Source organism: Calidris pugnax, unplaced genomic scaffold, assembly GCF_001431845.1.
Source record: "Calidris pugnax isolate Ruff unplaced genomic scaffold, ASM143184v1 scaffold219, whole genome shotgun sequence".
Lineage (NCBI taxonomy): Eukaryota > Metazoa > Chordata > Aves > Charadriiformes > Scolopacidae > Calidris > Calidris pugnax.
In genome coordinates, this window is record NW_015094507.1 from 8,994,332 (window position 1) to 9,013,862 (window position 19,531).

Sequence of the window (19,531 nt, forward strand, 5' to 3'; positions counted from 1 at the left end):
TGGTAAAACAGTATGCAGTTGCTGCATTTTGTAAAGGCCTTGGCTTTTGAAGACAACATTTGTATGAGAAGCCAAAGACTTTGTATTCGTGGGAGGAGGGGGCAGGGGAGAAGTGCAGAAAAGTGGTGTGTGTGCTGGTGAGGAAGGTATGGGAATGGGTGAGCATCAAACCCAAACTCAGGTCAGGCATGGCTGAGTTGTAGGGCCATAGGTTGTACGTAATCTATGGAAACAGCTAATCCAACCTGTCATCAGTTTCCTTCTGTGTTTGTGTGCCCTGTGTTCCTCGCCCATGGTGCGTTGGGTGAATTAACAGATTTTGAGACAGACATGAGAAGTTTTTTGCCCTGTGAGGGTAATCAAACTTCAGAATGGGTTGCTGTGGGGTCTCTGTCCTTGAAGATATACAAAGGCCTACACCCACAGAACAACCTGCTTTGTTGACCCTGCTCAGAGGATCACCTAATCATTGGATGAGGTGATCTCTAATTGATCTCTTCCTCAAATGTTCAGCTGTTCTGTGATAACCAGGAACAGTGTGGTCTGGGTTACCTGCCCAAAAAAACCAGACACTTATGATTTATTCATCCTAAAATTCCACTCTCTAAAGGCCTGGGTATTCAAGAAGCACATGTAAGTTCTGACAAAGAGGAGTCAATTGTTTACTTAAGCAGTCTCTGCTGATACCTGTATTGTCACCTGCAATACAAAAGAGGAAAACCTTTAGTCATCAAATAAAAGAAATAAAGATCAAAGATGGTCTATAATATTTTTTTAACTCTTGATTAACAAACTGAAAGCAATTATTGAAAAAGGTGTCACATACATTAACCAGAGAACGACTAAAGATCACTGACTGATCTGTAAGTGTGAGATATAGCCAACTTCATGTTGAATCCAAAGAGGTATGTAGCCGAACGGACAGCTGCCTTTAAGGAAGCAAGAGTCTGAAATACTTGTTAATTATTTTCATGGAAAAGTAGTAAGCAGATCAGGGTACAATCTTCCCCCCTCGCCCCCTCCCTTTAGTTATTAATAGCCTAGCTGTGCTAGGGTCTTGATTTTATTTTCATTTGTATAAAAGCTTTAGAAAACGTTGGATTAAAATACTTACTGGTGTTGCTGGAGGACCTGACTAGGTCTTTCTGAGTAAGTGGAAGAGATGGCACTCAGGTTTCCTTTTGTGCCAGTAATTGTTTTATTTCTTGAGAACTTAAAGAGTGTATGAAGATGTAGCTTTGGCCGAATATTCAAATAAATTTAAGATATTGTAATAGGCACTTATGAGAACCCTCTCAAGGGTAGGAGACTTGTATTGATGAAAAATTGCTTGTGAATCTGAGGAACTTTAGTTGCATCCAGAACAATTTGGAGGGAAATGCAGGAAGCATAGGATGCTTCCCCAGGTTATTTACAGAAATGAGCTGGCAGTCTATGTCCTCATCTGAGAGGGGTGCTTTAATGGTACCTTGATGCATGGATTATTGTTAGTGAGATTAATTCAAAACCCCATGGATGCATTATGCCTTTGCTTTTCAAGGCTGTGTAATAGCTATTTTAAAAACTGTAGGGGAGATTCAAGATCATTAAGGGGTTTACCCATCAAATGGGAAGTCTTTTTTACTAGAGGAAAAGCATTCTCCTCATCCTTCCTCATCCCCCAACTCCCTGTAATCCTGTATCAAAGGGTGGTGTCTGAACTGCTCTTCTGCTTTAATGGGGAGCCATGATCTGGAGCGAGAAGAAACAGAGAACCCTTATCTGCTTTTTTTGACTTTGAACCACTTTCCCTGACAGAGCAAGGATTCCAGAGATAAAATCCAAAGAAGGTACAATTCCTATTTCACTGCAAAGCTTTACCCTGAGCAGCATGTAAAGTATTTACTCTTGCATGCTCGGGGTCTGCAGGATATTGCAGGCTGTGGTGGGTTGACCCAAGCTGCTCTGTCTCTGCCCTCCTCAGCTGTACAGGGGAGAGGAAATATAATGAAAGGCTCATGAACCAAGGTAAGGACAGAGAGATCGCTCAGCAGTTACTGACATGGGCAAAACCCAGACTTGATTTGGGGAAAATTAATGTAACTTATTGCCAGTCAAATCATAATGGGGTAATGATAAGTAAAACCAAATCTTAAAACACTTTTTCCCCCACCCCTCCCTTCTTCCTGGGCTCAACCTCATTTCTGATTTTCTCTCTCTCTTCCCCTTGAGCCATCCAGGGCATCCGGGAATGGGCGTTGTGGTCAGTTTATCACATGTCTCTGCTGCTCCTTTCTCCTCAGGGGGAGGATTCCTCACACTCTTCCCCTCCTCCCATAGGGTCCCTCCCATGGGAGACAGTTCTCCATCAACTTTTCCATCAACTTCTCCATCGTGAGTCCTTCCCATGGGCTGTAGTTCTTGACGAACTGCTCCAATGTGTGTCCTTTCCGTGAAGTGCAGTCCTTTGGGAATAGACTGCTCCAGCATGGGTCCCCACGGGGTCACAAGTCCTGCTAGCAAACCTGCTCCAGCCTCCGCTCCTCTCTCCACAGGTCCTGCCAGGAGCCTGCTCCAGTATGGGCTTCCCACTGGGTCACGGCCTCCTTTGGGTACATTCTCTGGTGTGGGGTTCTCCACTGATTGCAGGTGGATTTCTGATTTTCTCTCTCTCTTCCCCTTGAGCCATCCAGGGCATCCGGGAATGGGCGTTGTGGTCAGTTTATCACATGTCTCTGCTGCTCCTTTCTCCTCAGGGGGAGGATTCCTCACACTCTTCCCCTCCTCCCATAGGGTCCCTCCCATGGGAGACAGTTCTCCATCAACTTTTCCATCAACTTCTCCATCGTGAGTCCTTCCCATGGGCTGTAGTTCTTGACGAACTGCTCCAATGTGTGTCCTTTCCGTGAAGTGCAGTCCTTTGGGAATAGACTGCTCCAGCATGGGTCCCCACGGGGTCACAAGTCCTGCTAGCAAACCTGCTCCAGCCTCCGCTCCTCTCTCCACAGGTCCTGCCAGGAGCCTGCTCCAGTATGGGCTTCCCACTGGGTCACGGCCTCCTTTGGGTACATTCTCTGGTGTGGGGTTCTCCACTGATTGCAGGTGGATATCTGCTCTACTGTGGACCTCCATGGTGTTTGCAGAGTTGTTTCTCTCAGATATTCTTACTCCTCTCTCTGGCTGCAATTGCTGTTGCACAAGGGTTTTTTTTCCCCTTAAATATGTTATCCCAGAGGTGCTACGCTTCCCACTGGGTCACGGCCTCCTTTGGGTACATTCTCTGGTGTGGGGTTCTCCACTGATTGCAGGTGGATATCTGCTCTACTGTGGACCTCCATGGTGTTTGCAGAGTTGTTTCTCTCAGATATTCTTACTCCTCTCTCTGGCTGCAATTGCTGTTGCACAAGGGTTTTTTTTCCCCTTAAATATGTTATCCCAGAGGTGCTACCACTGTTGCTGATGGGCTCAGCCTTGGTCAGCGGTGGTTCCACCTTGGAGCCAGCTGGCATTGGCTCTATTGGACATGGGGTGGCTTCTCACAGAAGCCATCCCTGTAGCTCCCACTCCTCACCCCAGCTATGAAAACCTTGCCATGCAAACCCATTCCCAGGGACAGCGTGCCGATTCTGTGGCACGGGAAATCCAAATCCACTCATGAAAGAGCAAGCTCCTTGGGAGAGGAAGGCAAATCAAAAAAGGACCTGATTTATCCATGACTTGGTCATTAGGAATACATTGCTGCTTTTGTTAAGCACAGTAATCATCCAGTATTCCAGCTCTTACTAGCCTTTTTTTTTTTTTTTTTTTTTGTCCCTGCAACCAATTTCTTCCTAACAAGGTAAGTTTTTTATTTGATACAATCATATATGTTATTTGTAAATAATCAGGAAGCTGGTTTTCCCTGCATACAGCAGGAATATAGTTTTCTTACTCAGGGTGGTGTTTTGCCGGTGGCTTTCTGCATAAGCTGGGAGGGATGCTGTCTGTACTTCTTCTTTCTCCCAGGTAGCTGCTTGTTCTTTAATTCCACAAGTTAATACATGTTAATGATCATATGTGACAGAGGAAGTGCCTCAGGATAGCTCTGAATAATTTCTATAGTCTGGACTTTAGTCTCAACTTGGGGAGGATTTGATTATCTCAGTGTTCTGGACAGATAACTGTAAACAATTATTCATATTTTTAGTGCCCTATTTTCTTTGGGGTTTTTAATCAAATGAGACTATTGTTATCCCAAGAGTGGAAAGAAATCAATGAGGTGCTGTTGCTTTGGTATGGTTTAATCAACTGTATTTAGATTTGATCCACAGTTGTTCAGGTGTGGTTTTTTTAACAAAAAAAGGTGATGGCTGTGTAGCATCATGTCTTAATTCAGTATTTGTCTGAAGAGGTGCCCCTGTGCAGCATAGCTTGTCCAGGACATCATTGCCAGGGACTCCTTAACTGGCTTAGGTGTGTGGTGTTTACCTATCCAAGGGCTTAATTTTAGGTTGTTTTTTTTCTTTTTCTTTTTTTTTTCCTTGGTGCTGTTGTCAGACTTGTTCACAAAATGTGACTCCCGCAGCTGTTATTGGAAGGCTGTTCCAAAACCTCAATTCTCTGGTTATTATAAAATACTTTTAGTTTCTAGCCTCATTTTCCCCGTGGTCAGTTTTTGTTTCACCTTATGCCAATTCTTTAGTTTACCTCACACAACTATTTTTCTCTTCTCCACAGTGACTTCCCCATAGGGCCTTTTGGAGGCTTTTTGGTGGCTTTTTGGCATGGTAAAGTAAAGGGTATTGGCTGTTCTCACCGGGAGGAAGGAGGGGGTTATCTGGTACTTTGGGCCTGGACAGTAGGCAGGTTTGAGGACTGGAGCATGGTGTCGCAGGGTGTCACAGATTTTTTTTTTTTTAAAGACAAGGCATAGCATCTTGTTAAAAACATCCTAGCAAAACCACTAAAAGGAGTCATATCCTGTTAGGCTTAGTTTTATAGGATTAACTAAACAAAGTTCTCGTGGTCATCTTCTGTTTCTCCAAGAGCACCAGTAATCTGTTTTCACGTTACTTTTAGGTATTTCTGGAAGCTGTGCAGTCAGTTGAGAGTGTTACCAGAGAGCAGTGCCCCTGGGCTGTGCTGGAGGAATGGCTGTGGGGCTGCAGTGCAGGTTGGATCATGCAGCTGGTGTGGGTCAGTGGGGCTGACCTGAACAGTTGGCTTCATCTTGCTTCAGCACCGCACAGCTGAATTTATTGACAGTGTTTGAAACGAGTGATGTATGTTTAACACAAGCAGACGTGTCTTCTGTGAGGCTTGTGATTGTAGAATACCACGTTGGAAGGGACCTCAGGGATCATCTGGTCCAACCTTTCTTGGCCAAAGCACAAAAGCACGGTCTAGGCGGGATGGCCCAGCACCCTGCCCAGCTGAGATGCCTGATTTGTTCAAGTATCATCGGTGACTTTTTTCATAAAAGCATCATGCTGTGGCTCATGGTTGTCTAGTGACTGTTTAAAACTCCCAGAACATTTCCTCCCCGTTTCTGTAGCAGAGTTCTTTAGTCCTCATTGCCTAATGGTCTGGTCTTTAATGCCATCAGTTTTGTTTGTTTGTTTGTTTTTAAATGCCAGTTCTATGTGTTGGTCATGTCTCTTAGTTTTGCATTTTAATATGTTTAATTTTAAGTAACAGTTAGCTCACTTCGTAGTTGTGGTGGATCCAGATCTGAACCATAGTGATCTCCCACAATTTTTGTTTTAAAAGAAAAGAGAAAATGCAAAGAGAAAAATGCCAAATTAATTTGCATTCTACCTGTAGGGAGTCAGTGTTGTGTTTTAACCCTGTTTTCATTGTCTCCTCATTTTTTCCTTCACAGAACTTTCTAAAGCCTTACACAAGTGAAACTAAGTGGGCAGTTGCTTAACCAAATATTAGTCATATCCTTTTTGTTTAGAAAGTTTCATGTTTAGTACCTGTTTCGAGTATGCGAACAATCTTTGCGGATCAGGAGAACCGCAAAATAATTGTGTGGTTTATCTGTTGGTTTGGAAGCTTATTTTGAAGTTCTGCAAGAGTTGGATCAGATGCAAGGGATTGAATTATCCTCCCTTATTTCCATGGGACTGCTAAACTAATCTGCTCAAGGAATCCCATCTAGCTGTTTAATGTCATGTTGAGTTTGAGGGAAGATATACTTTATAGAATTAAGTAGTTCAGAATAAGCTGATAGACTTGTTCTGTTTCTGGTGCTTGGTCTGTGCAAGCTTTAATATTTGTCTGCTTTACTAGTTTGTAGGTGGCCAGGTGTCCTCTGTGTTCCCACTCTTTCTGCCAAATCAGCCAGAGTTTGAAATGCCATCCTGTGCTCACATCTGATCCACGTTAAAGCTGAGCTTGTGGTTGATCTAGTGCACAATGTTGGCATTTATGGTCATGTTTCTCTGGCTTCAGATAGATTGGTGACTGCAAATTGAAATTCTAGATGTTTCATCTCAATTGCATGCTTGGTACAGAAATTCAAGTAGATCACTGAGCACCCATCACCTTTAGAATAACTAAACAGGTTGCCACTGTCTCCCACAACCACCTTTCAGAAGTTTGCCAAAGAAAAATGTTTCCATGTATCATAACTGCTATTTTAGTGAAGATGAGGGCATCACCTTGTTCAAAGTGCAAAGGTGAGATTTAAGACTTTTTAGGATGTGACTGACATGTGCCTTGGATCCAAGTTGTTAATATAATTCCTGCTTTTAAATAATTCACAAACTTAGTTTAAATTGGCAAATTTTGTTCACGAGCAATATCTAAATGTATTGAGACAGTGGTAGCTTTTTTTTTCCCCTCTGAATTCTTTCTCCTTCAGTCTGAAAAGGGCCAAGTGATGTTATTCTTTTGCACATGAGGTAATTGCATTGTCCTCATTTCAGAAGTGTTGCAGGTCAGACTGCATAGTGTATGGATAGATGGGTTACTTAAAAGATAAACAGGATTGAAACCACTTTCTAAGATAGAATGTCAGTGCTTACAGGAATTCTGTACAAGCTATTTGCTTTCCACCATACTTTCTTAGGATAAAAGGCTTCTTTGACCAAGCCTAAGTTGGTCTTGATTAACTGTGAACTACAACTAAAACTTTCTTGATAGGGAGAGTTTCTGTGCCTTGTCATGGTGATGTAGACAGTATAAATGCAATTTCCTTCCAGCCCCATCCTGTCCCAAAAGTAGGAAATCTTGTTGGCTACTTTGTTGATAATGTATATACTCTTGCCAAGGACCCTTATTACTGCGCTACATAGCTTACAAATGACTATTATCTTACTCTTCCTTCCTTTTACCCTTCGACAGGAAAAACCTAAATAAAGGCAACTAATAAAAAGCAGATGTTGCAAAAAGGAAGAAAATACATCGTATTTTGAATTGTGGAAGTAACCGTTGCTACCTTCTAGTTGTATACAAACACCATTCGGCTTGTGGGTTAGGGGTGGTTTGGTTTTTTTGTTTGTTTTTCCTGCACACAGTAGCTGACATACTGAAATGGGAGACTTGTTGGAGTTGAGTACAGAATGGCAGAAGTAAAATTTACAGGTGCATGAAGGTTAGCCCAGCAATGGCCGGGTTCGCAAGTGACGGTTGCTACATGGCATGTGGAAAACAGATTAGGTTCCTTTTAGGTAGCAGAGAATGATCTGACCAACTTCTTATGTCTATGGATGTGTAGTGTCACTTCGATGGATTACAAAACATTCTTTCCTCCGCTATTATTGCTGGACTTTGTTAGTCCTCCAACTGACCTTGTACTACCTACTCCAGGATGAAGTGAGCATGTTTGTTCTGCTTTCTGTCAGATTGGTTATTCACAATCTTTCTTTTTATTTTTATAGAGCAAATTCGATTAAAGAATATAAGAAACGTATATGGAAGATGCTTGTGGTATCGTTTGCGGCTGTTAAAACCACAACAAAACATAATTCCTACAGTAAAGTAAGTATGTTTCATTTGCATGACATTCCATTAAAGCAATTCCTATGTTTTTACTTTTATAAAAATATATTTTTTTTGTAATCAAGGCAACTGGAATTAATTCCATAATAATGGCTTCTGTGTCACAGAAGAGACATTTGCAATCTCCTATATTTGAATTAATAGTTAATCATTTTCTAGTAGGGCTTGAAATCAAGATGAATGCTGTCTGTCTCCCACCCTCAAAATATTTTGCTGTCTGTTAAGCATCTGTTTCAGCTTTCTGATTTTTTTTTTTTTTTTTAATATTGACTTTGTCTAGTATCAGGTTAAAGTCATCCTTTAAAAATAAGAAATATTATTGGATGCCTACTGAGGACAGACAAAGAATGGAAAGAGTCTTTGTTGGTAACGGCTTGCCTTTGTTTAAAAAAAAAATAAATTAATTTGAAGTCAGAGCAGCTGTCTCATCTGTGTCAAAGGTGGTGTTATAACTGAAATACCTGCTTTAAAATGGCTTTAGTGCTTCTCACTATTTTAATATTGTTTCTGGAAGACTGATATCAAATGGCTTCTTATGTTATTTGTAGAATTATGCTAGAGCTAGTGGATTTGTACATTAAGAAAAAATTCTTTTTTCCAAACAGGAAAATAGTCCTCCTTGCTGGCTGGGCATTATTTTTGTTTCTTGCATACAAAGTTTCCAAAACAGACCGAGAGTATCAAGAGTACAATCCTTATGAAGTTTTACATTTGGATCCTGTAAGTAACAGCATCTTTCACTAGTCTGTACTACTGTAACTGTGCATTCTGTGTCTAGATGTCAAATTTATTCCTGGCTTTTTTTTTTTTTTTTAAATAAAATAAGTGAATCTATCTAGCGGTTTTGTTCTTTTTTTGTTGTATGAAAGTTGCTGCTGCATATTGTGAAAGCAGTCTGTACTAACTTATAACTTTCATATCTAACTCCTTCAAACTTCTAATGACTTTCTTAGTACAGTGAGGTGGGCTTTTTTATCTATTTTGAATCTTACTCAGATGTTGTTTTTCTTGCTTGGAAAACAAAAAGTCATTCTGCTTTGTATGCCCTGTGAAAATCCTTTCAGTAGCCATTTTTAGGGATGCTGCCAAATAAACTGTATAAACAAGAATGTGGATTCATTTGATATACAGCTGTTGTACAGCAATATTTCTCTTGTAAATGAAAGGTTTCGCTAAAGGGCGTTGAGGTGTACACTTTGATGTAGTAAAGGTTACTTTGAATCTCAGTTGCATCTGTGAATGCAAACAACAAATTCTAAATAGTGATACTAGCAAATTGCTTTATTAAACTGGAAAAGAACAGGTCCTGTGGACGGCCGTGAACATGACCAGAGGGCTGGAGCACCTCTGCTATGAAGACAGGCTGAGAGAGCTGGGGTTGTTCAGCCTGGAGAAGAGAAGGCTCCGGGGAGACCTTATAGCACCTTCCAGTATCTGAAGGGGGCTACAGCAGAGCTGGAGAGGGACTCTTTGTCAGAGAGTGTAGTGACAGGACAAGGGGTAATGGTTTTAAATTGGAAGAGGGGAGATTTAGATTAGATATGAGGAAGAAATTCTTTGTTGTGAGGGTGGTGAGACACTGGAAGAGGTTGCCCAGAGAAGCTGTGGATGCCCCATCCCTGGAAGTGTTCAAGACCAGGCTGGATGGGGCTTTGAGTAACCTGGTCTAGTGGGAGGTGTCCCTGCCCCTTGCAGGGGGGTTGGAACTTGATGATCTTTAGAGTTCCTTCCAATTTTAACCATTCTATGATTCTGTGGTTTATATAGAAAACAGGTGCAGCGCTTTATATCCATTTGAATCAGACCTTTAATATAAATAAAGTGTTACCTATCCTGAGGAGATGAATAGACTTTCCGTACATCTCTTAAACTCTTATTTAGTTTTGTTTAAAGTCTTCATCTTAACCACAATACCTCGAGCAAATTCTCTGCTTATGGTAATTATTTCCTGATACAAAGCTCCTCTTTTGAATAACAGTAGTCATCTTTTCAGTTCTGAACTCTGAGGTATTCTTTTCTCTCCAGTCTAAAGAAATACACTGTGGATACAGCTCAGCACAAGAATATGGAAGAGCTTTGAACATACCTGTTTTGATTAAACTTGATGTATGTTGTTAGGGTGGGAGAGCTTAATATGTGTATGAGCACTAACAAGTACATCTCTTGTCATTAGTGATGTGGCTTGTCAACATAAGGATAGGCATCAGCGGTACTGCTTTTCTATGCCAAGAAAGCCATTGTAGCAGATATGAGACTGCAGCCTGTTTCTAGCCAGACAGGTAGAACAAGACCTGCCTGTCATGTGCAAAGGCAAGTTATTTAAATTCAGCCTTTGCTCAGTTCCTCTGTGAATGACCCCTTGCTGGCTTGCCTTCTCGCACTGACGCACAGGAAGAAGATAAATTTTTACTACTGAATGCTATCTGTTGGAACCATGCAGTTTAAATGCTTATATATCTGGGTTAGCTTTGGTTAAACAAATCAGGCCAGGGATTAGGTCATCAGAGGATTTTCTTTTGTTGTCTTTGGCAAATTTCTACAAGTAACAACCCTGAGGGGAAAAAAATATGTATATAGTGAATTGTAATTTAATGTTTATCAATGAAAACTTGTACACACTCAAGATACATGCAACTTATCCAGGCTGGATAATATATTCCAAATACTGGAATGCTCCAAGAACTGATAAGAGGGATGGAGCGTATTGTCATAAGGACAAGCTGAATTAAAACCAGAGATGTTACAAGGAAGCTGAAGAGATGGGTGTGAAGATAGAACAGTTGGAGTAGGGCTCAACATAGAGTAGAAGATTCCAGAACATGTTTGTTTTATGTATTTCTGTGCTATCAGATGGTGTCTGCTGAATCCCCTTGAAAAACTTCTAGTGCAGACTACATAAACTTAACAGCTTTCTTCTGTTACCATTCAAGTGGAACCTTTAGAGTCCTTGCCAGCCCTGCTGATGTTGAAGTGATACAGATGTTGATACAGATGTTGAAGTGTTGTTAGATAATGGAACTGTTGTTTCAGTTAAAAACAAAAAAAACCAAACCCCAAATGTAAAGCAAAGTTGCAGATGCAAGCCCCTGAAAGTGTTGGTACACAATAATTCATTCACTTCTTGACATTCACACTGTGGCCAAGTTTATTTTTTTTTATTTTATGTTAGAATATCAGCTTATAACAAGAGGCTTTTTTCTCCAGAGGGGAACCACAACATGGACAAAGTTAGATAACATGCATGCACCTTATTTTACATATAATATCAGCACTTTATTTTGAACATAGAGTAGCTCTTCTTGGAGCACATCACTTAAATTTGCTAATTCATTAGGCACTTGGATATTATTATTGATTTACTGAATGAGTATCCTTACTGACAATTTATGGGTGGGATCCAAGATATAAAGATGAAGCTCAACACTGATTATAATTTTGGATTCTTCATGTAAGACAATGGGGGCCTTACTTTTTTGGTAAGGAGCTGATTTAGGGAGCTCTGTGTTGCAAGCAGAGCTGTGACTGACTCCAGCTGACCTGGGCTACCAAGCATTTCTGTAAGTCAGGCCTAACCTCTGTAGCCCAGCTTTTGACAATGAGGAGTAAGCAATTAGTGACAGATAGAAAGTTTGTCATCAGCTTATCAGGGATCACATGCACCCTCTGTGGCAGAGAGAAAAAATTGTGGTGTTTTTTTTAATTATTCATGTGAGCCATGAAAACCCATCTCTTCCCCAGCAACCTGATTTCCTTCCCCCCCCCCTTTCCAGTTTCTGCTACTCATCTGGCATTCTTCATCTAGTCCTGAAATGGCTGTTGTTACTTGAGGTCTAATTTATTATGGAGTAAATTCACTCTGTGCATTAAAGGAGGCAGGCATGCTGTTGAAAAATAGCATTAGAAAAATGATAGACACATTGCATAAAGAGATAAAGTAACAGCAAGTGAAGACTCAGGGTAGTTTAATTTCTGGTTTAAATTTATTGAAACAATACCATAATCTATAAATAACTTATTGTATGTTTATTATGCAGTTAAGGCCAGCATGCTAGGTCTCTCTACTACAATGTTGAAAAGTCCTATGGTAGTGGTTCTGTGGAACTTAAAGAGCTTAATCGAAAAACTATCTGCATTTACTATAAAGTTTTGTAGGTTTTCTTGAGTAGTGAAGTTCACAGTCCAATCTGAAATTTAATGTGCAAGGAGTTGTGTTGGTGGAATGTAACAATATGCTATAGTAGAATAAAAATTGGTCTCTTTCTTGGGTATAGGTAATGTATTCCCTTTGTTCAAGAAGTTTGAAATAATTTATGGGTACGATGATTCGAGTCAAAGGCATTCTTAAGCAGCAGGGCAATCCACTCTTCCTGATGACTGACAGATTTATTTCTGCCTACAAGCTGCAAGCGAACCATCATACTTGATCTATGAACTCTTTTCTATTTAAATAGAGGAACATTGCAAGTGAGAATTCCTCGTATCCATGAATATGTTTAGAAAAATATAGAATTTGTCAGATAAGATGGGCTTATGTTTTTTTTTTTTTTCCTGTGGATGGGTAAACAAGGTGATCCAGAAAGTAAAACAATACCCAACCATTTGAGTGTCTTTTTTCTTAGACTATAACTTCTAAATTGTTTTAAAAATATAATGGTCATTAAAATGTTATTAGAAAAATAATCATGTTTCCACGAAAGGCATATGTAGTTTCATGATCATATCATATTAGAACATAATTTTTTAGTTTGATGAATGGTTTAGAGAAATACTGCACAATGTGCTTTAGAATATAGATACAGAAGAATTTATTTGATTTAAGGTATTTATTCATAACTCAAAACTTTTCTTTTTAAGGGAGCAAGTGTATCAGAAATTAAGAAACAATACCGTGCACTGTCTCTGAAATACCATCCAGATAAAGGAGGAGATGAAGTTATGTTCATGAGGATTGCAAAGGCCTATGCAGCGTAAGTTTCTTTTTTTTGCCTACAGAAAATGGGAACTTGCTATTCTGGGGAAGCAAATCTCCAAGGTAATAGCAGGGATGACCTAAGCAGCCAGGGAAAACATGTTTGGGTATATAACAAAAGTCAAAACATGTCTAATTTCAGTGCATACTTGTTATATGCGATTTAGGAAGGATAACTCAAATTGTTTAACAACTGTCAGAATGCTGCAAGGTGTGAGGTCTTTGTATTAAAATCCCATGTCAGCTAGAAAAAGCGTTTCCAGTGCAATACATGTGAAATCTCAAAGATGACAAAGAACAAAATGGGTGTTGTGCTTTTTAACCAAATTATTAGAAAATAAATATACTGTTCATTTCACCTGGTGATAAAGCTAAAGTTAGAGACAGTAGTTTAATTCTGTTCCCATCTAGTGACAAAGATATTTCATTCTGGTTCTGACCCAGCTAGTTCTCAGCTCCAATCCCTTTTCATTTGCACTTGCCTTGCAGACCTGATTTTTCGCTCTGTTTCATGTTACCTGTGTAGTTCTTAAGAAGGTTCAAGGGTTCAGCTTTTTTCCTCCAGAGTATTTTTTGGTCTTACCTCTGCTTATAGCTTAGCATTTTTATTTTTTTTTTAATCTGAGACGTAATGTCTAATATTAGAATTTGGTATAAAGGCAATCCCTTTCTATTGAATTTTTCAATAATCAAGATGTGTATTTGGGTGTTGTAATTCTGTTCATACATGAAATGTTAATACAGCTTTATATTCTAAATGATCATCTGTCAGAGTCCAGCAGTCTCTGACCAGGTTCTTTAAGATATTCCACGTTTGGAACATGTAATGTTTAATATTGAATTTGCTTACCTGAAGGCAGCTGGTGTTACAGGTGATTTCTGGTTTGGTGGAATGATACATTTGTATTGTGGTTTGAGTATATTTTGTAAGTTAAATTTAGCAAAACATAGGAATTTCAGTACACAGTTCAATGTCAATACCAATGTGATTCCTGTTACTGGTCTCTCTAGTACACTCGTTGTCCTGGTGCTGGGTGTCCCCAGGCACTGGGAAGGCATGAGTGGGTTGAAGCCAGCTTGAGCCTCTTCTCTTCAAAATTCTTTTGCTAGTTGTCTAGTTTTTCTACTATATATTTGGCTGAGCCAAGTGTGCACTTCTCCCATCCTGGTCTTGCAGACTAGAGGAGACATTCATACTTATTTAACGCACTGGAGGGGAAGCGGTTTATGCCATCAGTTGATCTGCACAACTGTTGGTAGGTGTTTATTTAAAACAAAGGCCACCCTCTGGTCCCCTTTGTGTTGAGGCAGAGTCAGGTTCTTTGCAGCAGCCATGGTAAGTCACTGTGATGCCAAACTCAGACCAACATCCCACTTGCCCATCCACTGTGGGCCTTCTTCCACTGTAGGGGTTTACTGGGTCAGTCACATCATCAGGGAGCTTAGCAAGCTGGTGATTTCTGCTTTGAAGTCAGTTGTCTGTGGTTGATCTTACTGACTGAGAGTCCTTTTTGGGGTGAGGTGAGAAGGAGAACCAACACCGCACTCACTTGAGCAGTTTTGAAATCATACTTCCTGCTTAAACATCACTACAAATGTCTCTTCAGTGGGGTATTCTGGTATTGCTTTCTGAACTCCTGGAACATCTCACTCCTTTGCTTTGCAAGCTAGTGCTCAAATCCTTGGTGGTACCGTTTGATACTTCAAACGTTAGTGCAAGGGCTGTGGCAGAGGGATACCTTGAAGTAAATGACGGTGAAGTTCCTCAGCCATGCTGTCTTCAAAGAATATAAAAGCCACCCATTCATCAGGTCTGCTTGTTAACAAGTGTGAGACTTAGGAATGACGGGGAGGTGTCTGACTCACTGGGTTTCTGCTGCGAGACAAAGTCATCCATACAGTGAATGCTGCAGTGATGTGCTGTTTCCTAAAGCGGTATTCTTCCTTCTAGTAAACAGGGATTCTGTTTGAGGTGGTATATTACTGCCAAGAATCTGTCATTACTGAACAGGGATAGAAACTGTAAGATTCAGGAGGTGGTGTCTTAATTTATATTCTCTCATCTTAAATATGAAACTAGGGAGTTCCAGGAAAAAAACACCACAACCAAACGCATGCGTGCCATCAAAGGCTAAAAATCTAGAATAAGAGAATTAAAAAGCCCATATGGACAACTTTTGCTGTATCAACTCATCTTGCATATTCACCTTCCTTCCAAAGAAAGTTGATATTTTCAACATTTATTATATTTCAAAATTTGCTGTACTGTAACCTGGCCTTGAAAAGTGCTGTTTTCTGATGGCTACAGCGTCACTCTTGTGAAAGGGAGACGTGATTGTTCCATCTCCTTACGGGGCTGTACCTTGTGGGTCTCATTTCTTTTGCTGCCAGAATGCTAAAAGAATTTACCTGTATATCATGAGGGAATACAGCAGTATTGTTTCACGTGGGATTCCATACAAACAATAGCAGAAGCTGTTCAGTTTGCCAAACCATCTCTGAAGGAAAGTATTAATACCTCATTTTGAAATTTCTGTATATTAAGGATTTAGAGAACTTTCTTTACTTCTGTATTAACTTAATATCTCTTCTTGAATCTAGTTTAACTGATGAAGAATCACGAAAAAATTGGGAAGAATTTGGTAATCCAGATGGACCACAAGGTAACAATTATGAATGACACAAATAGTGTAGTTTCTGCACATTGAGCTGTGTTATTAATACCTGATCATTTGAGAAGCACTCAGATCTTAATGTACCTGGAATAACTTTTTCCTATTATTTGAAGCAATGCATCCTATTGATTCTTTGCCTGTGAAACTGGCTCTGGGGTGCTGGTGAGCAGGGAAAGGCAGAAAGAGTTCGCTTTCACATTTTTCAGACTTCTCATTCAAGAAAAAAGAAAAGGACACATTTTTAATTAGTCACATTCAGTAAGTATCTAGAGAGACTTGCCATTATTAAAAAGAAGGTATAAGTGAAAAATAGAATAATATTCATCAGGAACTTGTCAGTTTTGAACATTTCTTAGTATTTATGTTCAGATATTATAAATGTCTGTCGAAAAATTAACAACTAACCAAAATGCAATTAACACACTTCAAAGGGTTTTATGTGAAGGTATAGATATATTTAAATGTTTAAATAGTTAGTATTTAAATAATCTAAACAGTAGGTTCTTCTAAAAATCCATAACCATTAACAGATAAGGAAGTGTCTCCAGACTCTTCTCCAGAGCAGGGCATTTTCTGTAACTTAATGTGGTAAATTCACTGGGTGTTATTCTGTTGAACTCCTAAGCTTGAGGTGTGGTCGAGTTGGTCAGATACTTGAGTCTTGACAAACAGTAGTTTCCAGCTTAACTACATAGAGGTCACTTAGGCTTGTGCATAACAACTGGTTGTCTAAATTGATGGTTGTCACAACCTGTTGGAGACAATGTCAGAGTAGTATTTAAGTACATAGGGGATCCTAGTCTGTCCTCATTTAAGGCAATAATACTAATTTATACCTGCTAGTACTGAGGAAAGCATGTTTTTTGGTGGTTTTTTTTTTTTTTTAAGCAGGCTCTTGACATTTGCAAAGTGTGGTTTTTTTTGGTGTTTTTTTTTCCTTGGTTTCCTAGAACTTTTGGTGTTGGGATAGGTAGCATTTGCAAATTTCAGTTTACTACTGCTAAAGTGTTTGAAGACAAGTTATTTTATACTGTTCTGTATTCAGGTCTGTATATGGTAGATCTTACTGTTAGAAAAACCATGTCTTCCATTTGAAGACATGAACTCCTTTTTAATTGAAGTGTTCCTTTCTTACCAATCAGACAGAAATTTGAACTGGCAAAGGGTTTGTTTTTACAATTTACAGCTTAGAACACTTCCCTAAAGTTACAAACTAATAAAACTTTTTCCTTAGTATTCATTCGCTCAATTTTCTTGCAGTTCATATACTTACTGAACTGTATGTATTTAAACTGCTGAAAACTCTGCAAGGCAAAGCTTGTAAATATTTCCATCTGTGAAATACTTTTCTCTCTTTTTTGTTTAAATACTAATAAATCCTGCGTATTTACTTCTCTGCAGTATGTTAAGCAAAAATAGTTGGTATTTCAGATGTTGCATTTAAGCCTGTTATTCTGTTGCATACTTGAGTGTATTTCTAATTTGTTTATTGATTTTGCTAAATTTGTTAGTTTTTCTTATTGAAGAGATAAACACAAAGACTTTTTTGTAGGTTGATGGTTTTGTTCGTTAGACTTAATTTGACTTTAAAATAATTCCTTAATATTTTATAGTGAATTTCCTTTCTTTTATCCTACAGCTACAAGCTTCGGTATAGCTTTGCCAGCTTGGATTGTGGATCAGAAAAATTCAATTTTGGTGAGTCAGTTAACTAGGCTGAAGGTTTTAAGGTGAACACTGAAGTGTTCATTTTAAAATATTTGTGCTTAATACTGCACATTTTAGTCAAAACATGTAGTGCAATTGAAGTACTTTGGTCCAAATGCACATCTTTGAAGCAAATTTCATCAGACGAAAGTGTTACAGTAGCTTAAATCTAACCTTGGAGAGTGAAGTATTAGTATGCTTGGAGGGATCTCATTGCAATGATGATGAGGTGGTGGTACTGTGGTCACCCCTGCTACAACGTGTGTGTTTGCTCTTGCAAGGGAACGCACTTAGAGCTGTTTGTTTCCTGGGTTTGTGTAGTTCCATTTGGTTTGGTAGTGATGCTGTAATTATACAGTGTCTAAACATTCTTTCTGTTGCATTGGTTGCTGCAAGGCATTTCGCTTACCCACTTGATTTCTTTTAACACGATAATCATCTCTGTCCACTGCTTCACAGTTTAGCTGCCAACTCTAATTATTAAAGAAACCCAACCAATACAATGTGTGGATGATTTAAAAGATTACTTACTCTAAACTGATACTCCTTACTTAAATGCTACCCAACTGATTATATTACTTGTAAGTTATTATTCAGAAATAATGACAGGTCTTATGCCATAAGCTTCCTTTAATTTGTAGTAGGCTTGTGATAATACTACTTGACTGTGTTTTAGAATAAAGTTTAAACGAGTGGTATTAAGTAGCTGAAGTATCTAATGCAGTATGTTTCATAATTTTTCTCTAGGTTTTGCTTGTATATGGATTAGCATTTATGGTTATTCTTCCAGTCGTTGTGGTAAGTATTATCTAATTAATATTCTACCCTCTGTAACCAAGCTGTAAACAAAGCTGTCTTAGACATAAGTAGAGTACTCATTCTTGCCTTTCATGGAGAGAGCAAGCAAATGAGCATTTTTTCTTATAATGTGGGTGTTTTCTTTTATTATAGAAAAAGTGCAACTGCTTTAGAGCTTCCAAAAAAAATGTAGTGTCATGATAGAGAGAAGGCCATAGGGAAAATATTAGATATCACAAGAATTACTGAGCTGTGTAATTCATCTTGTACCTTCTGTCATTTATCATATGAAAATGAATATAATGTGAAGAACTGAAGAGTATATTCAGTGGTATTACTCTAGAGCCAAGACTGAGATACCTGTAGCTGGTGGTGCTAGAACGATTATTGCATGTGGAAGAGGTGAGGTGTTTGATTTGGTTTCCCCTGGCTGCCGTTGTTTTCATAACTTCAAATTTTTATTGATCTTCTGTACACCATGAGATGACTGGCCTTGAGATTTCTTTGTGTGAGGAATCAATTGCTAGGTGAGTAGTATTTCAGAGCTTGGGTTTGCGCCACAGTATTGCTTTTGAACAGTGTCCCTTATGCAGTGATTGTGCATTTAGGGTATGGCATGAGGAAAGGCTCAGAAAAATGACACCCAGAAACCCTCATGCTCTTGGGAATCATAAAATAGTTTGGGTTGGAAGAGACCAAGATCTCTTGGTCTCTAGTAAAGGTCATCTAGGGAAGGGTCTCTAGGTAAAGGTCGTCTGGTCCAACACCCCCTGGAAAGAGCAGGGACATCTTCAACTAGATCAGGTTGATCCAGCCAGACCTTGGATGCTTCCAGGGTTGGGCCATCTACCACCTCTCTGGGCAACCTGTTCCAGAAGATGATTTTCATTTGCGAAAGTGTTCTGGGGTCTTAGCAGCTGATTGCATCTCTGTGTGCAGAAGCTTACCCAGGCATTATCCCTTCTCTTTGAGAGTCTTTCTGCGTAGTTGAAGGTTTAGTATAGAAAACTAGATGTAGTGATTTTCAACAAGTGGTTGAATAATAAGCCTAATATCCAGGGTACAGTGTCTGCATGTTTTTCCCTGTCATTCCTTTTAGGTTTCAGTTGTTCTCTGTTGATGTTTTTTTTGTATACATGTACTTTTAGTGATTTATGCCAGGTTTGTCATAGCTCAAGTGAAAGTAAACATCCTTTCTGTTGTTATTAAAAAATGTCCTGAGCAGAGAAAAAAAGATAATCTGCCTCTTCTTGCCCCTATACCAGATGTAGACTTGTGCATTCAGACTTGTCACTGTAAATTTCTTTTATAGTCAGTGAAGAGGAATAGTCATTTGTATGGAGCAAGTTATTTTATCATTTCATTCTAAAGTAGACATAGAAGATGATTCATGCTTTTAATGGGCCTGTTTCTCTTT

The 19,531-nt window shown here is 39.2% G+C and overlaps 1 protein-coding gene across 1 annotated transcript in view; it reads left to right on the forward strand.

Annotated features, from left to right (window-relative positions):
- The window catches only part of SEC63 (SEC63 homolog, protein translocation regulator), a 62,363-nt gene that overhangs the window by 12,816 nt on the left and 30,016 nt on the right, over positions 1 to 19,531 (forward strand). The window contains exons 2-7 of the mRNA XM_014964705.1: positions 7,845 to 7,944; positions 8,571 to 8,685; positions 12,820 to 12,932; positions 15,536 to 15,597; positions 17,249 to 17,307; positions 18,064 to 18,114. Of these exons, the coding sequence (XP_014820191.1) occupies positions 7,845 to 7,944; positions 8,571 to 8,685; positions 12,820 to 12,932; positions 15,536 to 15,597; positions 17,249 to 17,307; positions 18,064 to 18,114 (500 nt within the window). The remainder of the gene's footprint in view (positions 1 to 7,844; positions 7,945 to 8,570; positions 8,686 to 12,819; positions 12,933 to 15,535; positions 15,598 to 17,248; positions 17,308 to 18,063; positions 18,115 to 19,531) is intronic.